The 26,527-nt window shown below is 41.9% G+C and overlaps 2 protein-coding genes and 1 non-coding gene across 4 annotated transcripts; 1 reads left to right on the top strand and 2 right to left on the bottom strand.

Moving 5' to 3' along the window:
• Positions 1–1,327: 1,327 nt before the first annotated feature.
• glb1l (galactosidase, beta 1-like) lies at positions 1,328–13,797 on the top strand. The gene is made up of 16 exons (XM_061234838.1): positions 1,328–1,622; positions 2,076–2,245; positions 2,405–2,555; positions 4,122–4,182; positions 5,651–5,745; positions 6,531–6,711; positions 7,352–7,410; positions 7,534–7,655; positions 8,309–8,349; positions 8,521–8,639; positions 9,138–9,212; positions 9,336–9,425; positions 9,558–9,671; positions 9,861–9,992; positions 11,055–11,282; positions 11,752–13,797. The coding sequence occupies exons 1-16, from the start codon at positions 1,557–1,559 to the stop codon at positions 11,953–11,955; spliced, it is 1,908 nt and encodes a 635-aa protein (XP_061090822.1). The 5' UTR covers positions 1,328–1,556; the 3' UTR covers positions 11,956–13,797.
• Positions 13,798–14,469: 672 nt separating this feature from the next.
• On the bottom strand, positions 14,470–25,525 carry ankzf1 (ankyrin repeat and zinc finger peptidyl tRNA hydrolase 1). Of its 2 annotated transcripts, none has more exons than XM_061234836.1 (16): positions 25,296–25,525; positions 24,756–24,906; positions 24,490–24,623; positions 24,050–24,152; positions 23,756–23,967; positions 22,410–22,519; positions 22,102–22,255; positions 21,234–21,456; positions 20,745–20,852; positions 20,391–20,567; positions 19,888–19,998; positions 19,511–19,814; positions 17,134–17,245; positions 16,294–16,461; positions 16,115–16,185; positions 14,470–15,222 (listed from the first exon to the last, which is right to left on the bottom strand). In XM_061234836.1, the coding sequence occupies exons 2-16, from the start codon at positions 24,883–24,885 to the stop codon at positions 15,096–15,098; spliced, it is 2,244 nt and encodes a 747-aa protein (XP_061090820.1). In that variant the 5' UTR covers positions 24,886–24,906; positions 25,296–25,525; the 3' UTR covers positions 14,470–15,095. The 2 variants fall into 2 exon arrangements, with proteins under 2 accessions (XP_061090820.1, XP_061090821.1); XM_061234837.1 differs by having other exon boundaries at positions 24,756–24,891.
• trnal-caa (transfer RNA leucine (anticodon CAA)) lies at positions 19,022–19,131 on the bottom strand. The gene is made up of 2 exons: positions 19,094–19,131; positions 19,022–19,067 (listed from the first exon to the last, which is right to left on the bottom strand). It is a non-coding gene; the product is annotated as a tRNA-Leu (tRNA).
• Positions 25,526–26,527: the final 1,002 nt, after the last annotated feature.

Genomic DNA, 26,527 nt, shown 5'->3' with positions numbered 1-26,527 from the left:
GGATAGGGTCAGGGAGCCATTATGATTACTGATCACTGAAGTGAGCCTGTTGCGCTGCTTTTCTGTGTATAAGAATTCATTTTTAATAGCATGTAAAAATGTCATTGGCATGAGACCATTTTACATGGGTACCTGAGCTTTGAGAAATTCAATACAGGTTTCCTGGTTTTCAATTCAGGAAGCCTTAGTTTTGCAACACCTCTTTACAGCATATTACAATTTATAATGAAATACCTTTCTTAAGAGCACAGAAAAACTAAATTTTCATAGGCCCTATTTGTAAATATTTTAATCACAGATAACAATTGTCCCAATGTCATGAAGAAAAGGGGAAATGGTGTGTCTACTGCCTTTCAGAAATTCCCTCTTGACATAGAAAATGTACCTCATATGGATTTGGATTTTGGAATAAAAATTATAATGCATCTCAAAATGAAAATAAATGTATGAAAAATGTACATTCCTTTTCTAAATGTTGTTCAGTCACAACACTAGATAATATGGACACATACATTGACAAAGCATGTCTGTTAAGTATAATGGAGAAATCCTTTCCTGAACTGGCTACATTGTTCCACCATCATGCCAACCACAATAGTGATTGTGTAGGCTACTCTTTGTAGTGTTCATCTCTGATGATCGGTTAGCAGTATATGTGAGGTGCCACAGTGTGACAGAGAAAACACATGAAGCATTTCACTCCTACTGAACCCAAGTTTGTGGACACGTTACTCTCTCTCTCTCTCTCTCTCTCTCTCTCTCTCTCTCTCTCTCTTTCTCTCTCTCTCTCTCTCTGGCCCAGTACACTGAGTCACATAAGCCTTTAATTCTCATTAAAGTGTTGAAATACTAAATGGGTTAGAGAACATATAAAATAAAATATAAAATAAAAGTCAAGTAAATATACAAAATAAATATAATACAAAATAAATATATTCACGAAAATATAAAATAAAATAAAGGCGCAAAATGAAAATATCCCTGTACACTCAAGCAGTTGTAGAAGCAAAAAACTGATTCGTGGGCTGTGTTTCAAATATACTCTACTGAAGCAAAAATATGTAACGCGCACCAAGTCAGCTAAATGCGACAGCGTTCCTTACTTCTGGCTAGTCCGGGATAGGATTCCATCACTACTGCTCAGAAACTTTTTTCCGCTAGTATTAAACAGAACATCTCCAACAGCGGAACTTCTCTGCTCAACTCTTTGAAAGCAAACCGGAACCTTATTAGTGTAACCAGGAAGAAACAATACGTACACCCTCTCAAACAAAATAAAATAGTCTCTGCATATTTTCGTTGTAGACCTAGCAGAAGCTGCACGAGAATCACATGATAAGCATTCTCTCACTGAGAAGCTAGTTACATGGAGACAGTTACCTCTTACCTGTCCCCATACAGCAGGGGAGGGCAAGCTATGTGACTGGATCGCATTTAATTTGACCATTACAAAAACTGTCCTCTACAACATTTAAAGGGCTAGCTCATAGGCCTACGTCGTAAAAGGATACATTCAGGGAGATGATCGGGTCGTGTGATTTAGGGTATTAGAAACTATGAATGCCGCGTTTGTTTTCACTGCTGTCCTTAGTCTGGCTTGCTTTGTAATTAATACAGATGCGGTAAGTATCTTATTTCTTTACTGCTAATTATCCAATGGAAAGTAACTCCAAGGTAGTTATACAATTCACTAACTTTTATTTACTGAGTAGTTAATTTCCAAAACGAAAAGAAAGTTGCATTTTCTTTTTTTACAAAAAGCGTGGATTCCCTTAGAAATGAAAGTTTGTTTGTTTGTTTTAGTTTGATCTGTGTTAAACGTGTTTCAGTGTAGCGCACAGGTAAGATTATCTGATGAATACTGTCCAGATCCCTGTCCTCTTTTGTTAATAAGTTGTTTATTCATCTTTTATTTCCACTGGGGATTCTTAGTGTTAAAGCAACCCAATATTTATTTATATTTCAAATTGGGACCAAATATACAAATATAAATAAATATAGAGTTAAAAGTATTGTCATAATTTATTGTACACTGAATGTACTGTATTTGAATGTGATTTTCCTGTGGTCTCCAGACATCTGGAGCCAGAACTTTCTCTATAGACTACAAGAACAACTGTTTCCTGAAAGATGGTGCACCATATCAATACATCTCTGGCAGTATACACTACTCCCGTATTCCACGGTTCTACTGGAAAGACCGCCTGCTTAAGATGTACATGACTGGACTCAACGCCATTCAAATGTAGGGTCAAATCCAAATCCAGTTCTAAGACAAATTTTAATTCTTATAAATGCAAAATAACTTAAACTTATAAGATGTCGATCTCATATGCTGTTTTACCCGTTGTAGAGAACTGTAGAGAAACAGTATTTTGACAGTATTTGCTCTATCTTCCTCTAGTTATGTGCCCTGGAACTATCATGAGACTGTGCAAGGTGTGTACAAATTCAGTGGAGATCAAGACCTTGAACACTTCCTTGACCTGGCTAATCAGACAGGCCTTTCGGTCATACTTCGGCCCGGACCCTACATCTGTGCAGAATGGGAGATGGTGAGACCGACTGTAGACTTCACGACACTACACTTTCAGCTATTAACAACTGATTTGTGTGAGCAAAGCCGCCAGGCAATCCACATGCACTGTTTCTAAGAGTGAAAGCGCCTGATCATTTTCTAGCTCCAAAACTAAGTAGGGTGTGTTTAGTAAATCTTTTTGATCTTGGAGATTGCTTACTACTGATAAGAAACAGGGTTTAAGCTAAAGTTACAGTTAAATTTTTATGATCCCCAAAACTGCAGCAAATAAACTTTGTGCAGTTTTTGGCTGAAGCAATGCTCGCTAATAAGTAAATGTTGTAGTATGCCTGTAATTTAGAAAAAAAGAAGAAGAATATCTCAGGGAAAGAATTTATTCTAGATTTAGCTATATTATATTATTGCTCTACATCATGAATTGAAAGGCCTAAATGTAAAAAAAATTAAAAAATAACTAAGGTTAGCCAAAAGGCTCTTTGAAAGGCAACCGCAGAAGATGCTAAATGTGATCTTGAGCATTTCCTTCAAAACTGTAGTAAAAAGGGAAGTTAAAGAGTAGTGTATTAAGAGTAGTGAAGGAGCATGTGTGCTCATGTGTTAAATGGCTACTTTGTTGAGTTTTTCAAATTTTTACTAATAGGCCGGAAGGTATATTCAATACTCAGAATGTGTTAGATAGGGGATGAAGAAGTATTAGATAAATTACTAAAGACAAATAAGGCAGCAAGACCTGATGGCATATAGCCATGGGCACTCAAAGATTTAAGTGAGCTCAAACTAGGTAAAAGGAGACTTCCAGGAGATTTGTTTGAGGCTTTTAAATTCACTAGCAGGATTAGCAAAGTTAACTACAGGAGATTCTTCATGTTGAGTTTGATTAGCAAAATGAGGGGGCGTAAATGGAAATTGGCTAAATTAAAAAAAGGATAAATTCCACATAGACATTAGGAAGTATTTTTTCACACTGAGAGTGGTCACTGTGTGGAATAGCTTACCAGGACATAGAAACACTGGGGGTTTTCAAGACGGGGCTTGATACGGTGTTTGATACTATTTAGCTTTTAGGCAACTAAGCAGTAGGTCGACTTAGGGGTAGGAAAGGCAGTGCTTGGCATGATGTCATGATGTTATGTTATGTTATGTTATGTTATCTAAAGTTAACAGAAATTGACCACTTTCATGGTTGCTTGATGGTATAGCTCACAAACTAATTTTTATTGTAGCTTTTTCAATAAAAGCAATATGCTGTATGACACTGACTTTAGAGATCAGATCAGGAAGTAAACAAGGTCGCAGTTTAGTCATGCCCACTGAACTCATCAAGAGAACATGAGAGAAAAGAGGAAATTTGGAAACAACTGGCAGCTATTATACGGGACACACTATTAAGGTCCCGAGTTTCTTCTTTTGCCAGAGGGAGGTCAGACATAGGCCAGCAGCAAAAATTCCCAAATGTTTCGAGCATATGGCCATATGAATACAAAAGTTAAAGACCTAAAGCACCTGCTTTGCTGTTACGACCTCATAAGTCTTTCAAGTACATATTATTGAGTCTACTTTGAATGTGTCTTTCTTCCTTAAGGGCGGGCTACCTGCCTGGCTGCTTGAGAAGCCGAATATCATTCTTCGCTCAGCAGATCCAGGTATAGCACAAGCCCGGTCCACACAATTCTAGGCCCTCCCCATAGAGCTCTTCCTCCGACAAAACATAAGCCATAACCCAAGCCACTCCCACACAGCCTAATCCTTGCCTAGTTATGATAAATGCTGCAGAGGATTACATTTAGCTACATTTTCTAACACTACTTTTCTTCAGACAGAGGATTTGTATGTCATCAATACAAGTTTGGACACATCTAGGAAGTGGTTGAATGAACTTTCAAACCTTTATTATACTTCTTTTTTGAAAATGGTAAGAGTTTGTTCACCTCTTTATATAGCCAAATATGACTTTTTTATTAACTCCAAAATGTAGGTCACTATCATCTGAATTAGGTCACTATCCTATCCTGTTAAGTATTTTCTGACTATTCACTTCTTACCTTGTGACATTTGAGATTATTTACAGAAGTTTAACTGCTTAAATCTTTACTAAACACAGTGAAATCTGAGGTGTACTAAAATGTTTGACCTAGAGATAACTGTTAACAAATTAAGCTCTGTGGTATAGTATTTGAGTTATAACAAAGCAACATAGGTTTTTACCTCTTAGGGCATCAATAATACCCTAAGAGGCAAAAGGGTTATGAAAGAATCCTTTGCCATTTAAAATTTTTCTTGTCATGCTATCTCCTGTCTAACAGAGGTAAATGAAAAAATAAAATAAAATAAAAAAATAACAGGTAATGGGTATGACGGTGGCGGCACGGATGGTGCAGTGGGTAGCACTCACAGCAAGGAGGTCCTGGGTTCGAATCCCCGTTGGCCGGGGCCTCTCTGTGCAGAGTTTGCATGTTCTCCCCGTGTCTGCGTGGGTTTCCTCCGGGAACTCCGGTTTCCTCCCACAGTCCAAAGACATGCAGGTTAGGCTGATTGGAGAGTCTAAATTGCCCATAGGTATGAGTGTGTGAGTGAATGGTGTGTGTGCGCCCTGTGATGGACTGTCCAGGGTGTATTCCTGCCTTTCGCCCAATGTATGCTGGGATAGGCTCCAGCCCCCCTGCGACCCTGTTCAGGATAAGCGGGTTAAGATAATGGATGGATGAATGGATGGGTATGACGGTTTCATGTAAGATTAAAACTAGGATACATAATGAACTGAAGATGAACGGTACAGGTGGAAATGGGAGCAGGTGGAAATAAAAGGAGCCAAAGGATAAAATGAGTCATTGGAATGAGCCCAAGAAGTTTGTTAAGGGCGACAGCGTAAGAAAACAAGACTTAAAATGTTACAGGTTCATTCCAAATGTCTTCTTCCCTGGAAGAAAAAATGATCAATCATGAGTAATAGGGAAGTCAAGTCAGCCTTCAATGAGAGTCCCTGTATTTGAGCATCATGGTTGTTATTCAGTCAGTGAGGAAACAGAAGCAGACTGAGGAACCCACAGCTGGATACTGATTACACAGATCTACAGTGAAATCATTGTGTGACATCCCCGTCTGTTTCTGTAGACTACCTGCAAGCAGTGAGCAACTGGTTGGCCATGTTGCTGCCCAAGATCAGGCCCTGGCTCTACAATAATGGAGGGAACATCATCAGTGTGCAGGTGAGCAGAACTCTGGAGGTCTGGTGAACAGGAATGGAAATCTGGGAGGAAACATATTAAATAGGTTATAATATAGACGGACAGCAAGTACAGTAAGAACTGAATAATAGTTTTGGCGGAGCAGCAAGAGAATATTACAGATACAGGTAAAACATAGAGTGTAACCATATAAGAAATAACACCGCAATAGTCCAGTGCATACTTGTTTGGACAGTGACACATTTTCATCTTGTTTCTTGGCTCTGAATATGAGGTTACAACAAGAGGCAATATAACAAAAATTGTGTTACTGTCCAAATGCATGTGCACTGCACTGTATGTGTAAATAATTTTAAAATTTCAGTCATGATTTATTTTTAGTTGCCTTATTTCCTAAAACACCTATAAGCTTTAGTTTAACTTAACAACTAACATTCACTCCAGTGCTAATCAGGATCTTGTGAGAATATTGAGAATTATTTTTCTACATAGGTTTGTCCTCTTGTGAACTGAATGATTTTGTTCCAGCTCTTAACAAAACCAATAGAATTTCCCACATTGTATTCTTGGGCGATTATGATGAATGCCCCTTTGTCTAATGTTCTGAGGAGAGTGCGACTCATGTCCATTTAATGCTCACCTCTTTGTGTGAGGAACTTGATAAGGTGTAATTTTGTGCGCTACTTCTGTTGCATTCTACTCCTGTACTCTGCAATTCATTTGACCGAACACTAAACAATGAACAACAGACAGGGTTAGGATAGAGGGGAAAAAAGTCCCTTCTAGATCTTTCCTCTGGCAATCAGGTGGAGAATGAGTACGGGAGCTATTTCGCCTGTGACTACAACTACATGCGCCACCTGCGCACGTTCTTCCGCTTCTTCCTGGGGGAGGACGTGGTTCTCTTCACCACCGACGGGAACACCAACCGGGAGATGATCTGCGGGACTCTGCAGGGCCTGTACGCCACCATAGACTTTGGGACAGGTAAAGTATGAAGGAGGAGGGGACAGCAGGTCATAGATATTTAAAGATACACATCGTCTCATGTACATGATAATGAGTTCAGTGTTCTTCAGTGGCCTCCCAGTCACCGGATCTGAATCCAATAGATTGGGAGCCTGAATGTGCAGCTGACAAATCTGAAGGTATTGCTTGATGCAATCATGTAAACATGGAACCAGAATCTAAGCGGAATGTTTTCAAACCCTTTGAAATCCATACCATGAAGAATTGAGGCTGTTTTGAGAGCAAAGGGAGGCCCTACTCAGTATTAGTATAGTGAAAGACCTGCACAACTATGTACAATTGTTTTCAGAATTTTGTGTGTCTACACTTTGCCTTTCCTAAAACTTCCATTGTTTTTGGGAGACTTGATTTGGGTTTTTTGAAGAACTCTTGTTCCCATGATTCCAATTTCAGTCTAAGAAGCTGGTTGCATTTTATGCTTCTCTCGATCTAAAACGCATTCATTGATGTTGAAGCCTTCAAGACGTTTCTGCCGTATTCAAATCCAGATTTTTTTTCATGTCAGATTGTGAAGTGTAAATTGTGTTGGTGTTAGTTTCAGTTTTATGGTCAGCTGCACATGACAGCCTGTCTTGTTGCTCCCTTATCTTGAACTCAGACACAAACATCAGCACAGCTTTCAAGCGGCAACGGAGATTTGAACCAAGAGGTCCTCTGGTGGGTGACTTTGTTTATTGGCCGTAAATACCTTTGCAATTACACAGTTTATACAACATAATCTTTTTCTGTGAATTACAACTGAATTGGCTGGATGTTTACAAGGGTAACCTTTTGTTGCAGGTGAACTCAGAGTTCTATACAGGCTGGCTGGACCACTGGGGAGACAAGCATGCCCAGGTTGACACTCAGAAGGTCACCAAGATGCTGGGAGAGATGCTGTCCATGGGTGCCAATGTTAATATGTGAGTAACACCTTACTCTCTTGGCAGAGAGTAACACAGAGAGGAGAGGGGGTATAATGGTATGATCAAAATGACTGTATCTCTGAGGATTTTCTGTACTCTTGTTCTCAGATGGTTTTGGGGAGAATGCATTGTCATGGTCACATTCCCTTGCCAGTGGTGAAAATACCACAACACCGATCACTAAATGTCATTGTCTACTATATTGACATATCTCTACAGAGGACACTAACTGCTGCTGTAGCTGCACCTCCGTCAGTATACTTTCTTAGTGATGACTGAATTTGTAAATCCAAAGTCTGTACCATGTAAATTAGTACAGTCACTCTACATTTGCATACAGGCTGAAGCACAGTGAGAACTGCACTTCTCCGTTTAGCAGGGAGGGAACACGTTATTCAGTGGATATCTGCTTCAGTAGTTTTACAGATATGAAACCCCCTATTAAATGTTTTTACCTTTGTACGAAACCTGAGAACGAGCAGATTCACGGAAACTGAAACTTAGCTGCAATGCAAGAGAAAACTATTACACTCTTTAGTACTTGAGCATGTGGTAGGGCATGGCAAGACATTTACAGAGGAATAGCACCCACTTCCTCTGAAAATGTATAATACTATATAGACATGCTTACCTTTGTTCTCTCCCTGTAGGTACATGTTCGAAGGAGGAACAAACTTTGGCTATTGGAATGGTTTGTCAGTTTTTCATGAATCACCTCTCTTAATTACATTCTTCCCAGCTACCAGTCACTAATAAAAATAAAAAATCCAAATATAAACATTCATATGCCTTATGTTATGTGGTAATGACTGACAGGACTGGCAGACATGTATGGCTGCTCATTGGACGTTTAATTGTACAGGAGCTGATCACGACACAAGGTTCCGTTCGGTGGTGACCAGTTATGACTATAATGCCCCTCTGTCAGAGGCAGGAGACCCCACAGAAAAGCTACTGGCCATCAGAGACGTAATAAAGAGAGTAAGTCTGAGGGAGTCCAAAACTATCCCACACCGACCCATAATAACTGATGTACCTGGTATTCTGTCATTTTTCTTGAATGCCTGCTTTTTCACTGTAGCCATATACCATAATAAATGTTATACAGCTACAATGACAACAGACAACAATTGCTGTTATACTATTATAAATGTTTAAAGCAGGGGTCTCCAACCCTGGTCCTGGACAGCTACTGGGTCTGCTGGTTTTTGTTTTCACCTTAAAATCAGCACCTGTTGAGACCCAGGTAACCAGGTGAGGTGAGTTAATTAATTAAATTAGAGCAGTTGATTATAGTTAATTGCAGGGTAAGAACGAAAACCAGCATACCCAGTAGCTCTCCAGGACCAGGGTTGGAGACCACTGGTTTAAAGTGACTACAGTCTACAATTTCTGTTAGAACATTTTAACAAATACATTCCACCCAGTTGTACACTGACTACTACAAGTATTTGTTGTCTGTAATGTGTTTTTATCCAGTTTTACCCAGTTCCTGAAGGCCCCATGCCCCCTGCCACCCCTAAGTTTGCCTATGGCTTCGTCACCCTACAAAAGGTGTGCCTACATCCTCTGTGCTCTAATTGGGCCATTGATATCTAAACAGCCAATCACAGTGAGTACAGACCTCACCCTGAATGTGCTGGTGATATTCATTTACTCGGGCTCCACTGTCTGCAGGTGGGCAATGTCAGCAGCCTGCTGGACGGGCTGTCACCCCCGGGTCCTATCCAATCACAGCACCCCCTGACCTTTGAGGAGATAAAACAGGTAGGACCCTGCCTTTAGTTAGGAAGTTACTATGGTCTGTATTGCAGCATTGCAGTTAATATTGTATGTATTGCAGGGTTCTGGTTAATATTGTCTGTTTTAGTATTGGGGCTAATATTGTCTATTTTGCAGTATTATGGGTTCGTACTTTATCGGACCAAAATTCCCAGGACCCTGACTGAGCCAACACCACTCATCTCTCCGCTGAATGGTGTCCATGACCGCGCGTACGTCTCTGTCAATGGGGTGAGAGCACAGCCAGAATCACCTAGACTGGCTGCACTGTCCTAAGCAAACCTGACCTGGCACAGTATAACGCATTCACAAGTTAAAAAGTGCATGCATTTGTAGATTTTCAGTTCCATTAATGATTTTTTGTGAGGCAGTGTGAGTGTTTCAGACTGTAATCTCAGACATGTGTTCCTTTGTGACCAGGTGTACCAGGGTCTACTGGAGAGGGACATCACCCTGGCTATGAAGGTGACAGGACAGGCTGGGGACCAGCTGGACGTTCTGGTGGAGAACATGGGAAGGGTCAACTTTGGCAGCAAGATCAATGACAACAAGGCGAGTCCGATCTAAACCTGCTTCTGTACCACAGCCACCACCCAACTGCTCTTTGATTAGGCCAGACCTGAGTCAATTACGTCATTGTTTTGGATTCAAATACTTTTCTAATCTTTGCTGAGTTTGTCTGGTGTATTGAAGCCGATGAAATCCTCTCAAGTGCAAACCCCACCTTCTGGTCCTCTTGGTTGCAGTTGCACCAGACAAGACCCATCTATCACAGGAAAGAATTTGAATCCAAAACAATGATGTATTTGACCCAGGTCTGGATTAGACATACAGAGGTGTACACACATACTGTTATAATCTCACGCAGCTCACAGACGTCAGTGTAGTCATGTAAGATTTTGTAACACTGTTTAGCTGTGGCTGGTCAAAGTGTTCTTTCTGGTTTATAAGGTAATGATGGCACATCTGATATGCACACAGTCGCCATCCCGTGTGACCAGCGAACACAAAAGGTTCTCAGTTTTGTTGCCATGTATTACATTACATTATTGCTCCCCTGGAGGAATGCAGGGTTAAGGGCCTTGCTAACGGGCCCAACGGGTGTGTGGATCTTATTGTGGCTACACCGGGGATCGAACCACCGACCTTGCGGGTCCCAGTCATGTACCTCAACCACTACGCTACAGGCCACCCTAGTGTAGTGGCATTGTAGTGGCAATGTTATAACATTGACAAAGTAACATTGTGAGAACATTTAACTGGGTTAACTGGGCAGCCAAAAAAAAATTATTTTATCATTCCTAAAACTAACGGAGAGCCAGTGCAGATAGAAGTGCTGCAGTAATGTGTCCCCACTTCTTTGTCCTCATCAGCACTCTACCTGCTGCACTACAATCTGTTATTCTCCAATTACATCACTTGCGAGGCCAGAAGGGCATTGCAATAGTCCAGTCTAGATTATATAAATGCAATCATGACTCATTTTCACTGCATCAGACATTATACATTATCCTCATCCAAGACCAGCATGTCATTAGTGGCGCCAGGTCAATTAAGTTTGACCAAACAGAACCATGTAATACGCCATTAATCACTGTGAATCATTGTCTCTAGGGCTTGCTGAGTGACCTCATTCTGGGCAAAGATGTCCTTACTGATTGGCTGATCTACTCCCTGGACATTGATGGGGCTATAGCCAATGGGTGGCCTCACTCAGGCCCCAAATATTCCTTTCCCAGCACTGGCGGCGGCGGTTCAGATGGACCCATGTTCTACATGGGAACACTGGATCCCATGGGCTTTTCTTGGGATACCTTCCTGAAGCTACATGGATGGACTAAGGTGAGTGGAACCTCAATAACAAATAATGGCACATACAGCCAAAACACTGGTCCAGGGTGTAGTGCTGTACCCTAGTCCTGACCCCATCAGTGCTAAATGTGACTGGCAGTCACGTGAGCAGTGTGATAGCAGGCATGGGATCAGGATGGGGGAAATGAGGGATTTCAAACTGGGAGAAAATAAAAAACCCAGGATTAAGCAATATGCCAGTTTTTTTGTTTGCGTTTAACAGGAAAAACTGTAACATTTGCTCAGACAAATTAATCCAGAGTGCCCAGAAAGGCAGCTGAGCAAAACAGGCAAAGCTCACGGTGAAACAGAAACCGATGAAGGATTATAAATGAAAACATTTGCTACAGAAATATGGAGATTGCCGGAAGAACTGTGGCATATGTAAGGTATTTTGGGGGCTTCCCATGTAACCCATGTTCCCATGTTAATGCTGTGTCTCAATCTCACTTTCTCCCAGGGTCAGGTGTGGATTAATGGTGTGAACCTGGGCAGGTATTGGTCAGAAAGAGGCCCCCAGCAGACTCTGTACATTCCAGGACCCCTGCTCAGTCCCTCCCTACCCAACAACATCACAGTGCTGGAGCTGGAGAGAGCTCCGCAAGAAGCCAGGGTTCTCTTCATGGACCGGGCTCAGCTGAACAACACCGCCGACAAGTCCTGAGCCCTCAGCACTGCCATGGAGAATATGCCAGACAGGACCTGCTTCGCTCCTGTCAGTGCAGCCCTAAGGCCCAGATACCGCTGAGAGCCAAACAGTATTTTAATCCTCAACCAGTCCAGGAGAACATGCTTCAGCATGTAACTATCCACCATCTGTCATGTCATCATCCACGTTCAAATAAGCATTCATGTTTCCGTTAAAAGGACGTTAAAAGGACAGTTCACTTAATGGGAGTTCCTGATTTTATTTCAGGATGGTCTGTTACCCAACCAAGTTCTTTGAGAGCCCACCAGAGGTTTTCATTTCAACCCTTACTTGGTACACATGATTTTACTAATTAGCTGCTCAATACAATCTCTAGCTTTTGAATGAGGTGTGCTTTGTTAGGGTTGGAGTTAGAATTTACAGGATGGTAGATCTCCAGGAACAGGGCTGGGAACCACTGGTTTTCCTTTGGGCCAGACAATGTTTTGTGATTTTAGATACAGAACTTACTGCTCCACAATGACATAAGCAGGATTTATGGCTGAAAGCAGGAAAGTGCATTTCAAGTAACACAGCTTGTAGAGTGAGATTATGCCTCCAGAGGTTGTACATGTGTATGTTACTAGATTCCTTTTACCAATAGCATTTTATTCTCATCCTTGTTTTAAACGGTTTCCTATGAAACATTCAGCTAAAGACTGCTCCCAGTGAGAAAAAGATATCAAAGTAATAACAATTGAATGGGACTAACAATGCTTACTGCTAGTGCAATTATATGTGGCAAAAACACAGATTTATTGAAATTCACCTTTGGAACTCTTCAGATCCTAAATTCAGGCTCAAATAAGTAACTTTCAGCAAATTAGATGAAAAAATTTGACATAAGTTACATTTGTAGGAAGCTTGGCTTATGTTAGGTATGGAAAGAGAACGGTAAGAGAATTTGCCACCTACAGTATGAACTCATGAAGAAGGGACTGGAAGCAATGTCGCTGTACAAGCTGCGTATGTGTATTTTTCTTGTTTTAACCCACAAACCTGTCAATGCCCCTATGCTAGCCAATGTAAAGTCAGAAACTTCTGTATCCAAATTATCCTTTATTGCACACAAAAACTGTTTTGGTCAAATGCCAGAAATTGATCACAAATTTACACTGGAGCACTACAACCAATTGTTTTTATGCACAAAAACACCCACCAAGATCATTTTTTTCATTTCTTTTTTTTAGGAAATAGTGGTGTCATATGATTAGGTCAAGCCTCACATGATGCAATCAGTAATGACAATCGTTTGGACATATTTTGATTTCTTTTTTTTTTTACATATCCAATAACCTGGGTACTTTGCATATTCTTTACAGTAGTTATGTCACGTGGCACCTTTTTGTTCATTTTTGAACTTGCATATTTGCACAGTGCTCACTTGCTTTAAGTCTCACAAAATTGGAAATCAACATTCTAAAGTTGTATAAATTCAGACTAATGCAAATGTTGTGATGTCACTCCACTGTAAGAGCAAATGAAACAAATCCTGCTTCCATTTATAAGCCATGGAAACCTGCCCTGCCTCTTCACTGCAACAGTTTATGCTCAATTATATACCGTTCCAGCTTGCAAAAAAACATCATCATTGTTAAGGAGGTCTGCTTTTCAATCAATGACTCAGGAAAAAGCCTCAAACCATAGGACTGGTGTTGAGATGTTGAGTTGGTGTGGTTCAGATGTTTGCTGCCCAAGCAAAATTTGTTCATATTGTAACTTTTCATGCCTTTCATTAAAATGCAATATTAATGCAGTGAAGCTCCACGTCCACTTACGGTGACATGAATGAAATAAAAAATAACCAGGTGCTGAATAGCTTTCCCCCCCACTTTTTTGTTTGCCACAATTTGGTATCAGACTATTCATCTTGAGAGTATTGCCACCTGCACGTCCCCAGCAGGAAAACTGAGACTGAAGTGCAAGCACTCCGATATCATGCCTTGCTGTGGCTGGAGTTCAGATGTGTATATGAGCTGGAAGCAGCTATTTAAAATGAAGAAATAAACACCACATTGTGGTGAGGAGACAGAATTAGAGGAAGGGGATTCTTGGTGGTTTTGGGACAATGCTGGCCAGATTAAATCTTTTTTTAGATTTTTGGCTCCCAACGGGGAATATACCCAATCCTACCCCAACCACAGCCACATACATTCCACTGCCGTGAACCCAACTGCTGATTTGGGAGAGTACATAGATCAACGGTTCTCCACGTTGTCACCAGCTGCTTATTTACACATCACAGATAGGCTCACATAGAGTGGAGTCAGAGGAAGACTTTTCATATGTGGCTTTGACTGTAATCTATGTCTGTTGGATAGACCAGCGGGACCATTCCTGGATAAACCATTCCCTGGGTAATGCAATAGCCAATTGCGCGACATCCTACAGAGCTACCACAGTCAACACTGATATGGTCCAGACACCACGGGACTCATCCATTCACCACAGCCTAGAGCCTTAACGAAATGAGCTAACCAGCAGCCCAGGCCAGATTCAATCTTTATTTGGCATTTGGAAAACATTTAATTCATAATTCATACAAATCCTGGTTGTACAAATATTCATATGTTTTTTTTTTATCAAATCAAGTGGTAATTACAGACATAATTACATTCCATAATTACACCTGTAAAACCTCATCATGTGCGTTTTATTGCAGTTTAAATGCTTTTCATTCATTTCCAAGTGCTGTAATCTAAATGCACCCAGACTGCCAGACCATCACGGAAGTGGACATTGAAGTAAATACTAATTATTATATGATTAAATATTACAATTATTTAATAATAATTGTGTATTGCATTATAATTGCATTAATACCTGTAATTATATTTTTGTAAACCATTATGACACAGCTGGTCATGTGAGATGCAACATGCATGAGATTATGAGACCCTGCATATGCAAAATCATTTTGAACCATTAAACAAAACATTTCTAAGTCAGGAAACTACATTTCCCTGAGTATTATCGGCTGAAATCCAGATCTTCTGTCCATAGGGGGCCATAGACAGGAGGTGAGGTGCTGGCAGTAGCAACAGGCCTCTCTCATAATCAGACTACTTTACTTCTGGTAAGGTTCAGATGTAATGGCAGGGCACAGAGGTCAAAGGTCATGGTTTGGTGTCAGAGGCCTTGGCTTTGCGGTGCTGCTGGACACATTGAGTTGTACAGAAACAGAAGTGCAGGTATTCAAAGGGGATCTTTCCCAGCAGAGACTCTCCACATTGCCAGCATCGCCTGGGGCACAGAGAAACGAAGAAGACGTAAAAAAGGCATCAAGGAGACTGATTTTTTTTTTTTTTTTTTTTTACATGAGCCTGTCTGCTGTGCAAGAAAATGTGAACATACAAGACCTGAACCTGTCCCACATACCTGATGTTAGGAACATTTACAGACAAATTCATAAGTCAGATACTTTCCATGAACATGCACGTGAACTCACCTTGCAATCAAATTTTAAAAACATAACGGCAAACAGGCCATTCAGCCCAGCCTTTTCCTACCACTGAAGTGTATCAACTGCTTAATTTGCCTAAAAGCTAAATCGTACCTAGCACTATATCAAGCCTTGGTCAGTGTTTCTACTTCCACTACATGTCCTGGCAAGTTACTCCACACAGTGGAATACACCACTATCTGTAAGAAAAAATACTTCCTAATATATGTGCAGAATTTATCTTTTGCCAATTTCCATTTATGCCCTTGTTCTGCTAAAACTCACCCTGAATAATCACCTGTAGTTCACTTTGTTAATCCCTTTAATTAATTTAAAAGCCACAATCAAATCCCCCCTAATGTTAGAACTTGCACGATCATTTGATAAATGGGGTACATTCATTTGTGTAAATACCAGACCTGGGTCAAATATGTAATTGTTTTGAATTAAAATATTTACGCTTGTCTTATGTATTGGAACCTGTGAATTACTCTCAAAAAGTGCAAATCTCGCCTTCTAGTCCTCTTGGTTGGCTCAATTCCCCCCGGCAAGATCAACAGACCACCATATCAATTATGTATTCGACCCAAGTCTCCCCGAATTGGCCCACAGAGCTTGAGATGAGTGGGGGCATCGGGAGTGACGGTCATGATTCCACACTGGGGAAACACAAACAGACTCTGCCAGCAGTACCTGGTGTTGGCGAACTCTGTCCCTGTGGAGGCCATCTGCTGAGCCAGTCTCTTCTCTGCAGCCAGGGCCCTCTGTGCCAAAAGATCAAACAAGGTCACAGTGGTCAGGTCAGACGACACGAGGCAAACCGAACACGAGCCCTCACTCCACACAGCCCGTTACGGTCTGCAGCGCCCTACCTTTTCCCGGTCGCTGAGAGACGCAAACTTCCTCTTCTCTTCCAGCTCAGCCTGCTCTTTCTGCCTCCCCTCTTTCTGCTCCTTCTCTCGCTGCTTCCTGGCAGCCTTCTGCACACGTCTCTTCTCCGCCTTCTTCAGCTCAATCTCTTCCGTCAGCGGCCCTGGGATCTAAAATGGCACAGGAGCAAAACAACAACAAAGGAATTTTACTAAGCCAAAAACGGGGAAATGATTGGCAAAGTCAGTCACCGAATGTTAATCCAATTGAGCATGCATTTCATATATTGAACTTAAGGCAACTAGCCTCAGAAACAGGAGCTGAAGATGGCTGCAGTACAGGCCTGACAGAGCATTGTCAGAGAAGATACTCAGCACCTGAAGTCGATGGGTCACAGACTTCACGCATTAATTGCATGCAAAGGATGTGTGACAAAGTACTAAATATGACTACTTTCATTGGCCGAAAATGTATACGCTCCAAACATTATGTTGCCCTAAAATGGGGGGTGGGGGGGCTATGTACGCGCCATTATTTCTACACGATGAAACCAAAATCTATAGAAATGCCCTTTAATAAAAGGTGAGAATCTGAACTTTAACCATATGTGGATTGTTTCATTATAAATCTTAATATTGTGGAGTACAAAGCCAAAAAAAAACAAAAACATGGGGACAGTACATGAAGCATCATGGGATGACTGCCCAATTCTTTAATTTCCTACCTGCTACTATTTTAAAGTAGCATTGTAACCCTGGTAATATTTACTCTTTATGGCACTGTTTTCACTGTGCTACTGAAGCAGAGGTTCTATATTTAGCACAGTGTCAGGAAAAGCTCACCTGTGCTTTGATGTAGTCGTACTTGTCAGGGTGTTCAGCCATGTATTTGCGGAAGACGTTCCTGGTGTCCTTGTCAGGTGCCACAGCATAGGGAGTCTGTCCCTTAAGATCTCTGAACACAGTGATCACAACCATGACTGTCACAATCTCAAATCATAGGCCGAGGGACATCCCCCAAGATATGCTATTTTGGGGCTTAGGGCTGATATTTCCCATTTGTCTTCCTTTCTGTTACTATGCAAATTGTCTCTGGGACAGTCTCCTGTGAAAAGCGCTATACAAATAAAATTGAAATTAATTGAATTGGGATGACTACAATTCATTAACACTTAAACACCAACCTATTATTCCCATCCTGCACTTTGGAAATCATCCTTAAAACATGCAGGTATAAACCTGGAAGGTAAAAACCTTTCGTTTCCGTTTTATATATTTTTTCCTTTCAAGTGACTAATGTAATGCAATAGAATTAAATGCATGTTTTTGATGGGGGAGGGTGCTGTCTGCATACGTTTTATTAGGGTGGGGGAGGGGTTCCCTGAATGTCATATTAGGTGGGGGAGGGCGTTCCCTTCATGTTTTATTCAGTGGGTGGGTGTTCCGTATGTACATTACATTATATTACCGGCATTTGGCAGACGCTCTTATCCAGAGCGGCGTACAGTTGATTAGACTAAGCAGGAGACAATCCATACAGTGGCTTCAGAAAGTACTCTGTACAGAAAGTACAGTGGTTGTGGTTGCGACAGTGAGCCTAGGGTGTTGCTAAAGTATTACTAGGTGATTGTTAGGGTGTTGCTAAGGCTTGTTAAAATGTTACTAGGTGGTTGTTAGGATGTTGGTCATGGGTGCTAAAATGTTGCAAGCCGGTTGCCAGCTGGTTGCTAGGCCATTGCAAGGGCTTGCTAAAGTGTTACAAGGTGGTTACTAGGGTGTTGCTAGGTGGTAGCTTGGTTGTTGCTAGGTTGTTGCTAAGGTGTTCCTTGGTGGTTGCTAGGTTGTTACTAGGTTGTTGCTAGGTATTGGTAACAGCTAATCAGAGTGGTGGGTGTTTGGCTATTTGCATAATACAAGGCAATTGAGGCTATGTAAATATATAGAAGTGCTAAACGCTAGCCTGCTGATATTATCAGCTGGCAGCAGTTCAGCTGCAAGAGGCCATTGTTGTGTCACAATGGTCAACATTCCACCACTCATTCTCTATTGGGAATTTTTTCCCTGGAAAACATTAAATATCTTGGAAATTATTCGAAATATTGAAAAGCTGTGAACAAGCACACCATTCGGAAACAATGCCAGGGGTTATCCAGTTGGTTTGGTGTTGATATCTTGAAAACTGTAGGAGGAGTATAAGGACAAAATACCCGGCAGAATAATAATTTACACTTTCGAATAACAGTAGTGTATTGCTTCGCAATCACACTGAAAATACTGAAAACATGCTTTCACTTATTATGTTATTATGGGTTATTGAATGTAGATAAATCTACAACACAATGAAGTGTGAAAAAAGGGGTCTGAATATTTTCTGAAGCCACTGTACTTATCGGTGTTAGGCAGACTTTTACATGACATAACATTACAATCATTTAGCAGACGCTCTTATCCAGAGCGACGTACAATAAAGTGCAAATCAGAACCAGGGACAAGTGCATTGAAGACTCTAGAGGAAAGTACAGTTCAAAGTCCAAGAGTGATCGCATAGATAAAGCTTGAAGCCCTGAAAATCAACTTTTTAACTAGCATACCACGGTTGGCAGCTAGAATATCCTGAATACTAAAATAATTTTACATAGCTGCAATTATAACCTATACCATATACATGGCTAATTATAGCAGTGAGATAGGGAAGGAAAAGTGCAATCTGAAGTGAGTTTTCAAAAAGGTATGTCAGAAGTGGGATTCGAACCCACGCCTCCAATCGGAGACCAGAACACCCATATCTGTGGAAGGCATACACCTTGAGTCTGGCGCCTTAGACCGCTCGGCCATCCTGACATGCACAGACTCACATACAATCTAAGTATAGAGCTGCTCAACTACTTTGTTCAAGGACAAAAGGGTATCACTCCAACTGAAAATTGAACCCACAATAACCTTCGAATTACACCCCCTAACCAGTCCCTAACCATTATACCACACTGCCACCCTCCACTGAATAATCTGCATGTTTAACTAGAGATGTGTATTTCCTTGAGGAAATGCAGTGTGGTTGCAGCAAATCGGTGGACTATTGCTACTACTGCTAATACTATGGTGTTTAAATATTTGCATTTACAAGCTGGTGTACAGGTGTAACAAATAAAGTGGTCCGTGTATATATGAACTCTTCTATTAGGCCTCGCAATCACACTAATCACAGCGGGGAGGGAGTTACCTGCATGCTGGGTCAGCGCCAGCATCCAGCAGCAGCCTGACCACATCGCGCTGCGCCGCTGCTGAAGCCACATGCAGGAAGGTGAACCCAGAAGAGTCCACCTCTCGGTTGAGGAAGGCGGAGGAAGGTCGCGCCCGGGCGTCCTCTGGGGACTGACACCCCCGGCCCTCCTCCTCGCCCCCCTCCTCCTCGTTCCCCTGGTCCTGGAGCTGCAGGAGGCTGCGCAGGGCATCCAGCTGTCCTGTCTTACAGGCGGTGAAGACGGCGTCCAGCACGCCATACTCCCCACCGTCTGCACCCCCACCTGGATGGACGCAGAGCGGGGTTAATTACTCCTCCTAAAGGAGGCGCTGCCAGGAGCGACGCTGGGGCCTCACCTTCCTCTGCGGGCTGCGTCTTTTTAGCCCTCCTGGGCCTCCTCTTCGCACGCCTCTCCTCCCCCTCCACAGGGTCCCCACCCTCCCTGGGCTCCTCTGGCTCTCTGGGGGCTGAACCACACACACTCACGGTCACGGCCCCAAAGGTTACCCTGTGCCCTTCAGCAGACTTGGGTCAATTACATATGGTAATTGTTTTGGATTGAAAAACTTTTTTCCTGTGCTCGTTGGATCTTGTCTGGTGCAATTGAGCCAATCAAGAGGACCAGAAGGCGAAGTTTGCAGAGTATTTCATAAGTTCCAATACACCAGACAAGCTCAGTAAAGTGCAGAAAACAATATTAGTGAGGTCCATAAGTATTTGGACAGTGATACAATTTCTGACCGGATTAACAAAAATGCACCATTATTCACTCAGAGTGACTTTCAGACAGCAACTCAAAAGGAATTGGAAAAATTGGAAACATTGAATCTGATGCCAATGCCCTACAATTTTCAGTTACCTTCCGCCCCTCTGTGTCCCTCCTTTCTCCTCCTCCGGCGCCTCCTGCTGGGGTGAACCTCAAACTCCCGGAGCTCCAGAGTCCCCAGAGTCACCTCCACCACCTCCAGCTGCTCCACGTCCCCCTCGTCTGTGCTCCCATCCTCCTGCTGCACCTCCTCTGCTGCCACAGGGGGCGCTGCGCATTTGGAAAGTAACACAACCTCAGGATAAAGGACTAAGGTCCTGCCGTTGCCTCATAGTGTCATGTGTTCAGGGGAATTATGAGAAACACTGAATCCTGTGAAGTAGTGATCCAACACACTAATCTGTCATATATGGCCTATAAAAAAAGGAAGAGTGCTGTACATCTCACCAGTAACACGAGCAGGGCTGGTCTGTGCTGCTCTTTCTGGTCTACTAGGCTTCTTTCTCCAAGCTTTCTTTGAAGGGCTTAAGATGCTGGAGACATCAGTGTCCTTCCCTAAATGAGAGAAATAATGCTTTGTGAACACGAGGCGTCCTCCACCTCTAGACAACGAGGGCAGTCCGACCTGCAACATAACATAAGGTAATGGCAAGAACAGGCCATTCGGCCCAGCATTGCTCACCTTTTTATACCTCTAAGTGTACCTACTGCTTAATTTGCCTAAAAGCTAAATAGTATCTAGCACCGTATCAAGCCTGGTCTTGAAAACCCCCAGTGTTTCTGCCTCCACTACATGTCCTAGCAAGCTATTCCACACATTGACCACTCGCTGTGTAAAAAAATACTTCCTAATATCTGTACGGAATTTCTCCTTCCATTTGTGCCCTCTCGTTCTGCTAACCAAACTCACCCAACACTAAGTTAGATTTGGCGTACCGTAGACATGTAAGGTGGAGAGTGTCTCGTGCACCCTTACGACTTCCCGAAAAGTGGCCCGGCGAGTGGCGAAAGGCAAGGTGCGAACACGGGGGTCAGTCTTGTCGAGGGGTGGTGTCCGTCCCCCGAAGAAGATGGTGCGGTTGTAGCTCGGGGCACGGAGGAAAATTGCGTTTGCCTCCCTCAGGGAGTCGGACCAACTCTCCAGCAGATCCTGTACATCCTGGGTCAGACAGGGGAAAGGACCGACGCTTTGATTAAAGCGCAACTTAATTATTCATTAAATACAGTCACTTTGCATACAGTCTCATCCAGTGAGATGTACAGTAGTGGAGAACATCACTGTTACTGTCAGGAAGATAAAAATGTGATGTCACCAAGAATGCAAAGAGGCCCATTCATAATCAATAAGTGTAATGTAAGCCTTACAAATGAAGGCATGACAAGACAGATAATCGTTACACAGCTATAACAATAACATTAACTATAAGGAAATCCAGAACAATTATCCAGGGAAAATGATCTGCCAATAGACTTTCACATAAAACTCATGGCCACTGGCCATTTCAATATTGGACACTGTATATAATAAATAAACCAGCATTCAAAATGCAATTTTAAAATACCAAGCATTTAATTAAGTATTAAAGAATATTTATATATTGTTTATATTAAAATATAAATATATAAAATAATGTTATTTTACTGAAGTCGGCCACAAGCTACATTCTCTGAATGTCCATCAACACTCTTTCCAGCTCTACATTCCTGGCCTACACAGAAAAGAACAGCAAACTTAAAATGCTGTGATCAACACCAGGTACTCCATAAAGGAGGTTTTGCGGGTACAGGCTAGCATCTTCCCTACCTTAATGAGCATAGCTTCATTGTAGCGCCGCAAGGTTGCACCAGCAGATTTGGGAGCGATGCTTTGGCTCTTGGAGTCCCGCAGCCCCTGAGCTGTGCCCCTTTTGGCCCGCACCGTGTACCGGTGAAACGTCTTGTGCTGTAGAACCTCTTTCCTGTGTTGGCGTAGGAGCAGAAACATATTTGAATGTGTCAAAAATAAACCGAATTGCAGTAGCAGTACCAACGCAGTGTAGTTTTAACACACACTCGAGGTCTCCACATAGGCGGTGAACTAGGATTGACACTTTCATTAAAATATCCACTCACCCTTGAAAAACTGCTCCTGCAAAGTGCCCCCCTCCAGTCATCAAAATGACCCATACTGACTTACAACTGATATTCAGCAGGGTAGAAGCCAGGTCTTCCACCGGGTCCATCTGGAGGACAGGCAGAGAGATGACGCGTTAATCACCGCCCAGTGGATGAAAACAGTCCAACCCAAACGGAACAGTCAATAATAGATTACAAAGTAAATTATAGCATTTCTTGCTAAATGTGTAGAAATTATTTGCATGGGTCTGTGTGTAAATGTACCTGTCAGACACTGTTTTCACACACATAAATCCCCCAAAATAATTACGATATGAATCAAAAACCTATTTGCAATATCCTGCTGCCATTTATTAACTGAACATAACAAATTGTTTTCCAATTCAGCAATGCAGCCAAACAAGTATTGATATTCTATTTCTGTCATCAATGTAAAATCATCTAATTTTCAGCCTGTTTTATATTTGAAGTCATATGATTGTTTGTGGCGGCACGGATGGTGCAGTGGGTAGCACTGCCGCCTCACAGCAAGGAGGTCCTGGGTTCGAATCCCCGTCGGCCGGGGCCTCTCTGTGCGGAGTTTGCATGTTCTCCCCATGTCTGCGTGGGTTTCCTCCCACAGTCCAAAGACATGCAGGTTAGGCTGATTGGAGAGTCTAAATTGCCCGTAGGTATGAGTGTGTGAGTGAATGGTGTGTGTGCCCTGCGATGGACTGGCGACCTGTCCAGGGTGTATTCCTGCCTTTTGCCCAATGTATGCTGGGATACAGCCCCAGCCCCCCAGCGGGTTCAGATAATGGATGGATGGATGATTGTTTGTACCTTGCCTATGATTACAGTAGGAAAGCTCATTACAGTTATGTTAGTTCGCTCAGCTGGCTTTTAAAATTAGGCCTGACCTCACCTTCAATAAACAATATTTTGAAAATCCATAAGCTTCTTGTTCTACAGAAGAAAAAAGCAATCTGAAACAACTTTGCCCAACTAACTGAATCCAGATGCATAAAGCCTTAAGCTGCTGTTTAAAATTGGTTCCGTTGTGCGAACCTCAGCTAAATTAATTGTGGAATTGTATTGCTTGTGCAATGACTGCATTGCAAAAGTTGATTCAATACCATTTATTTAAATATCAAGAGATTATAGTGAATTATACGGTGAGTTATGAAACTTCTAAGTACAACTATGAAAATTAGCAAAAGATTCTCATACTAGACATTTTGTTCCTTCAAGTAATTAAGTATAGTGAATATCACACCTTTTTCTACATGGCATGGCTTACGTGCAACATAGCATTGAAACCCACATGCCCCTTCTAGCGCTTCTATATTCAAGATAAAACCCACCTTCTTATTGTGCAGGACACAACGATACACAGAAAGGTATTTTCCCTGAGCATTCTGGAAGATAACCCTTGGGTTCAAGCGGTGGAGGGGCTGCTCCATTTTAACAGGGCTCTCGTTCCCCCCAGAGGCTGGTTCCTCATCACCATGGGAACACCAATTGCTGTCCGAATCAGTTTCCTCAGAGTCTGAGCCAGAGATACTGGACATATCATCTGCACAGAAAGCAGCATATGTTGGCCATCAGCACCAGCACCAACTATTATTTTTTTAACTTCCCTAATGTTTGGGTCTCACCTGCTCCTGTCTTCCTCTCAAATTCCTCAGCTGTAGCTGGGATTCGCCCCACCAGCCTCTGTCTCAGGTTGAAGCGGTGCCAGTCCAGTTTGTAGTGCTCTGTCTGCCAAAACAAGAAAATCAGGTGGGTCAGCTAGCCAAAAGCCCCGTCAAATAATTATAAACAATTTTTGGACCAGTTTAGGATATTTTGTCATCCCGGCTACATTATCTCAATAGGAGTTCCGAGACAAATCAGTAGAAGGCTGGTAACAGGGTCATCAGTCCTCTACTGATGAATGCCACATAATTTGTCCATCATTGCGCATAATCTGAACAGCTTTCTCAATTTAGATTGTCTATAGGGACTCCAGGACGGTAACTGCAGTTAAGGTGGTTGGTCCAGATGATCACATGCTCAAGATGAACTTATTATGACAAAGAGATTCTTGTGCACTCACCTGCTCCTCGCGACTTTCAAAGGGACACTGGCAGGCTGAACAGAACATCCTGTCTGAGATCTCCCCAACAGGAATACCCTCTGCCTTATTTTCATCCAAATTACTATTTTCCTGGAGGAACTGCCCCAGATCTTCTGTTACATAGAAATTCAAAGGACAAAAATTTGGACCTTATATTTTCCTACAACTGTACAGTAAAAATATGCTCACATCTACATCGGTTGATGAATGAAACAACGGGTTCGTATCAAATGACTCGTTCAAACCTTCATCATTAGATGCATTGTCGTTGGACAGCGGTTGCCCCTGGACAGCAAGAATCTCCCGAATTCCCTCGAGCAGCAACTGGTCTTGAAGGCAGTTGAACAGGGAGCAGTATTCTGGAACGGTTGTCATGATGAACTGAAAGATAAACGTCTGGGTTTTAAAAAACCCGACGAAAACGAGACTTCAGTCGATATATGCTGTCCAGCTGGGTTTCCTTGTGACATTCAAATTTCAACAATTAATACCCGGCTGTCCCGGCAGCCAAATGGCTACAGCTACCATAGGGTTTGTTCGGGGTGAAATTATTAATAACTGGCTAATCAACATCAATAGCACTATAAAAACCTATGACCTGACAGTCAATAACGTAGCTAACCTGGCTAGATAACTGATCTAGTTGGAAATGGGTGCAAGGGCTTGATGTGCAACGTGATGGTCAGCTTGAGAAACGTAACTTAACCATTAGGCTTAACTGTTTTTGCTTGCTAGGCAACATGTTCATTTAATAAAACAAAAAAGCTATTTAACTTGCACGTTACCTCTACTGTCACGAGGTTGATTACGTCCTTATCTCAGGCAGTAGTTTTAGCTTGGACAGAACGATACAATTGACGTTAATTAATTTGAGTCGGTGGCATTGAGCTTAGTTAGGCATTAATAAAAACTGCACGCTGGCACTGGTGACAGAAATATCTCTGCTCCTGCTGCCGTGTCTAAAGGGTAACTTAGCCCTCTTGTGTTGTAAACACATGTCTATCTCGTTTCTGTACTTCCGAGAGGACAAAAACTGTTTCTGGCAACAATCAGGTACTTCCGGTTGTCGGATTTCAAAATAAAAGTTGAGCCTTTGAAAACTTGCTGCTAGAGCAATGGTTGAGAAATGTTTGCCATTTCTAACTTTCACAATGAAAGGTACACAAAGTCAGAAAGCATAACTTGAAAATTCCGGTGGCGTCCATCGACTCATCTCTGACCGAATTTTCTTTGCCATGTTAACCAGCAGCCTGCAGTATGTAGTTACTTCTCACTACATTGTTTCAGGGAATATCCAGTATTTTTAAAATTGATTCCATTGGTATGATGTGTATCAGGATGGCACCACGATGGCACAACTGGTGGACCAGGTCACTCAATTGTTTTGTGTTTGACATTCCATCCATGTCACATGTACATGTCTTTATTTTATGAGAGTCACAACTGATCACTAACTGTATAGTCAGGTGTTTGCAACAAGCCAATGGCCAACAGTGACTTTACATGGATTTAAATAAGTTAAACTATTAAATAATAGTTTTGTCCCCTAGATAAACTGGCATGCCTGTTTTTACTGAGTACTACTGAGTATTTGATTGGTTTATGGTAAATTTGAAAAACACACAAAATCAGCGGTGCTTTGAATTGTATGCAAATGTGCATGCACTGCAAAATTCCCCTCTCAATTTAGCTAGACCTACATGAAATGTCAAACTTAACAAGTTCCATGTCTTATTTATAAGGATCATGAAATCATGATTTTTCAGAATTCATTGTTTTACTGAAAAATGTTGAATATCCAATAACTTGTGGTGGCCATATGTTTCTTTATTCATTCCTGCTCAACTGTGGCACAAATGTATTTTATAGTTTAGCCTCTAGTTTCAGATAGATTAAAATGATGAAATCAGCTCATTTTCACATTTAGTCACAAATGCTGGAAATGTATTTAGTTGCAACAATGTTTTAATGTGAAACCTCCCGTTTGCAATTTAGTTAGGACCTAATACAAATACAG

The sequence above is a fragment of the Conger conger genome, chromosome 3 (genome assembly GCF_963514075.1).
Source record: "Conger conger chromosome 3, fConCon1.1, whole genome shotgun sequence".
Classification (NCBI taxonomy): Eukaryota; Metazoa; Chordata; class Actinopteri; order Anguilliformes; family Congridae; genus Conger; species Conger conger.
This window is presented reverse-complemented; position numbering and strand designations above follow the sequence as displayed.

What these genes read in the sequence shown, in the direction of transcription:
- ankzf1 (XM_061234836.1), bottom strand. Translation starts at nt 24,885, where the DNA reads ATGACAACCGTTCCAGAATACTGCTCCCTGTTCAACTGCCTTCAAGAC. An exon ending in TTGAAAGTCGCGAGGAGCAG is followed by an intron (nt 24,153 to 24,489) that starts GTGAGTGCACAA and finishes TTGTTTTGGCAG; the next exon opens with ACAGAGCACTACAAACTGGA. An exon ending in CAGCCCTGCTCGTGTTACTG is followed by an intron (nt 20,568 to 20,744) that starts GTGAGATGTACA and finishes CCAAATGCGCAG; the next exon opens with CGCCCCCTGTGGCAGCAGAG.
- glb1l (XM_061234838.1), top strand. Translation starts at nt 1,557, where the DNA reads ATGAATGCCGCGTTTGTTTTCACTGCTGTCCTTAGTCTGGCTTGCTTT. An exon ending in TCTTCGCTCAGCAGATCCAG is followed by an intron (nt 4,183 to 5,650) that starts GTATAGCACAAG and finishes CTGTTTCTGTAG; the next exon opens with ACTACCTGCAAGCAGTGAGC. An exon ending in CGTACGTCTCTGTCAATGGG is followed by an intron (nt 9,672 to 9,860) that starts GTGAGAGCACAG and finishes CTTTGTGACCAG; the next exon opens with GTGTACCAGGGTCTACTGGA.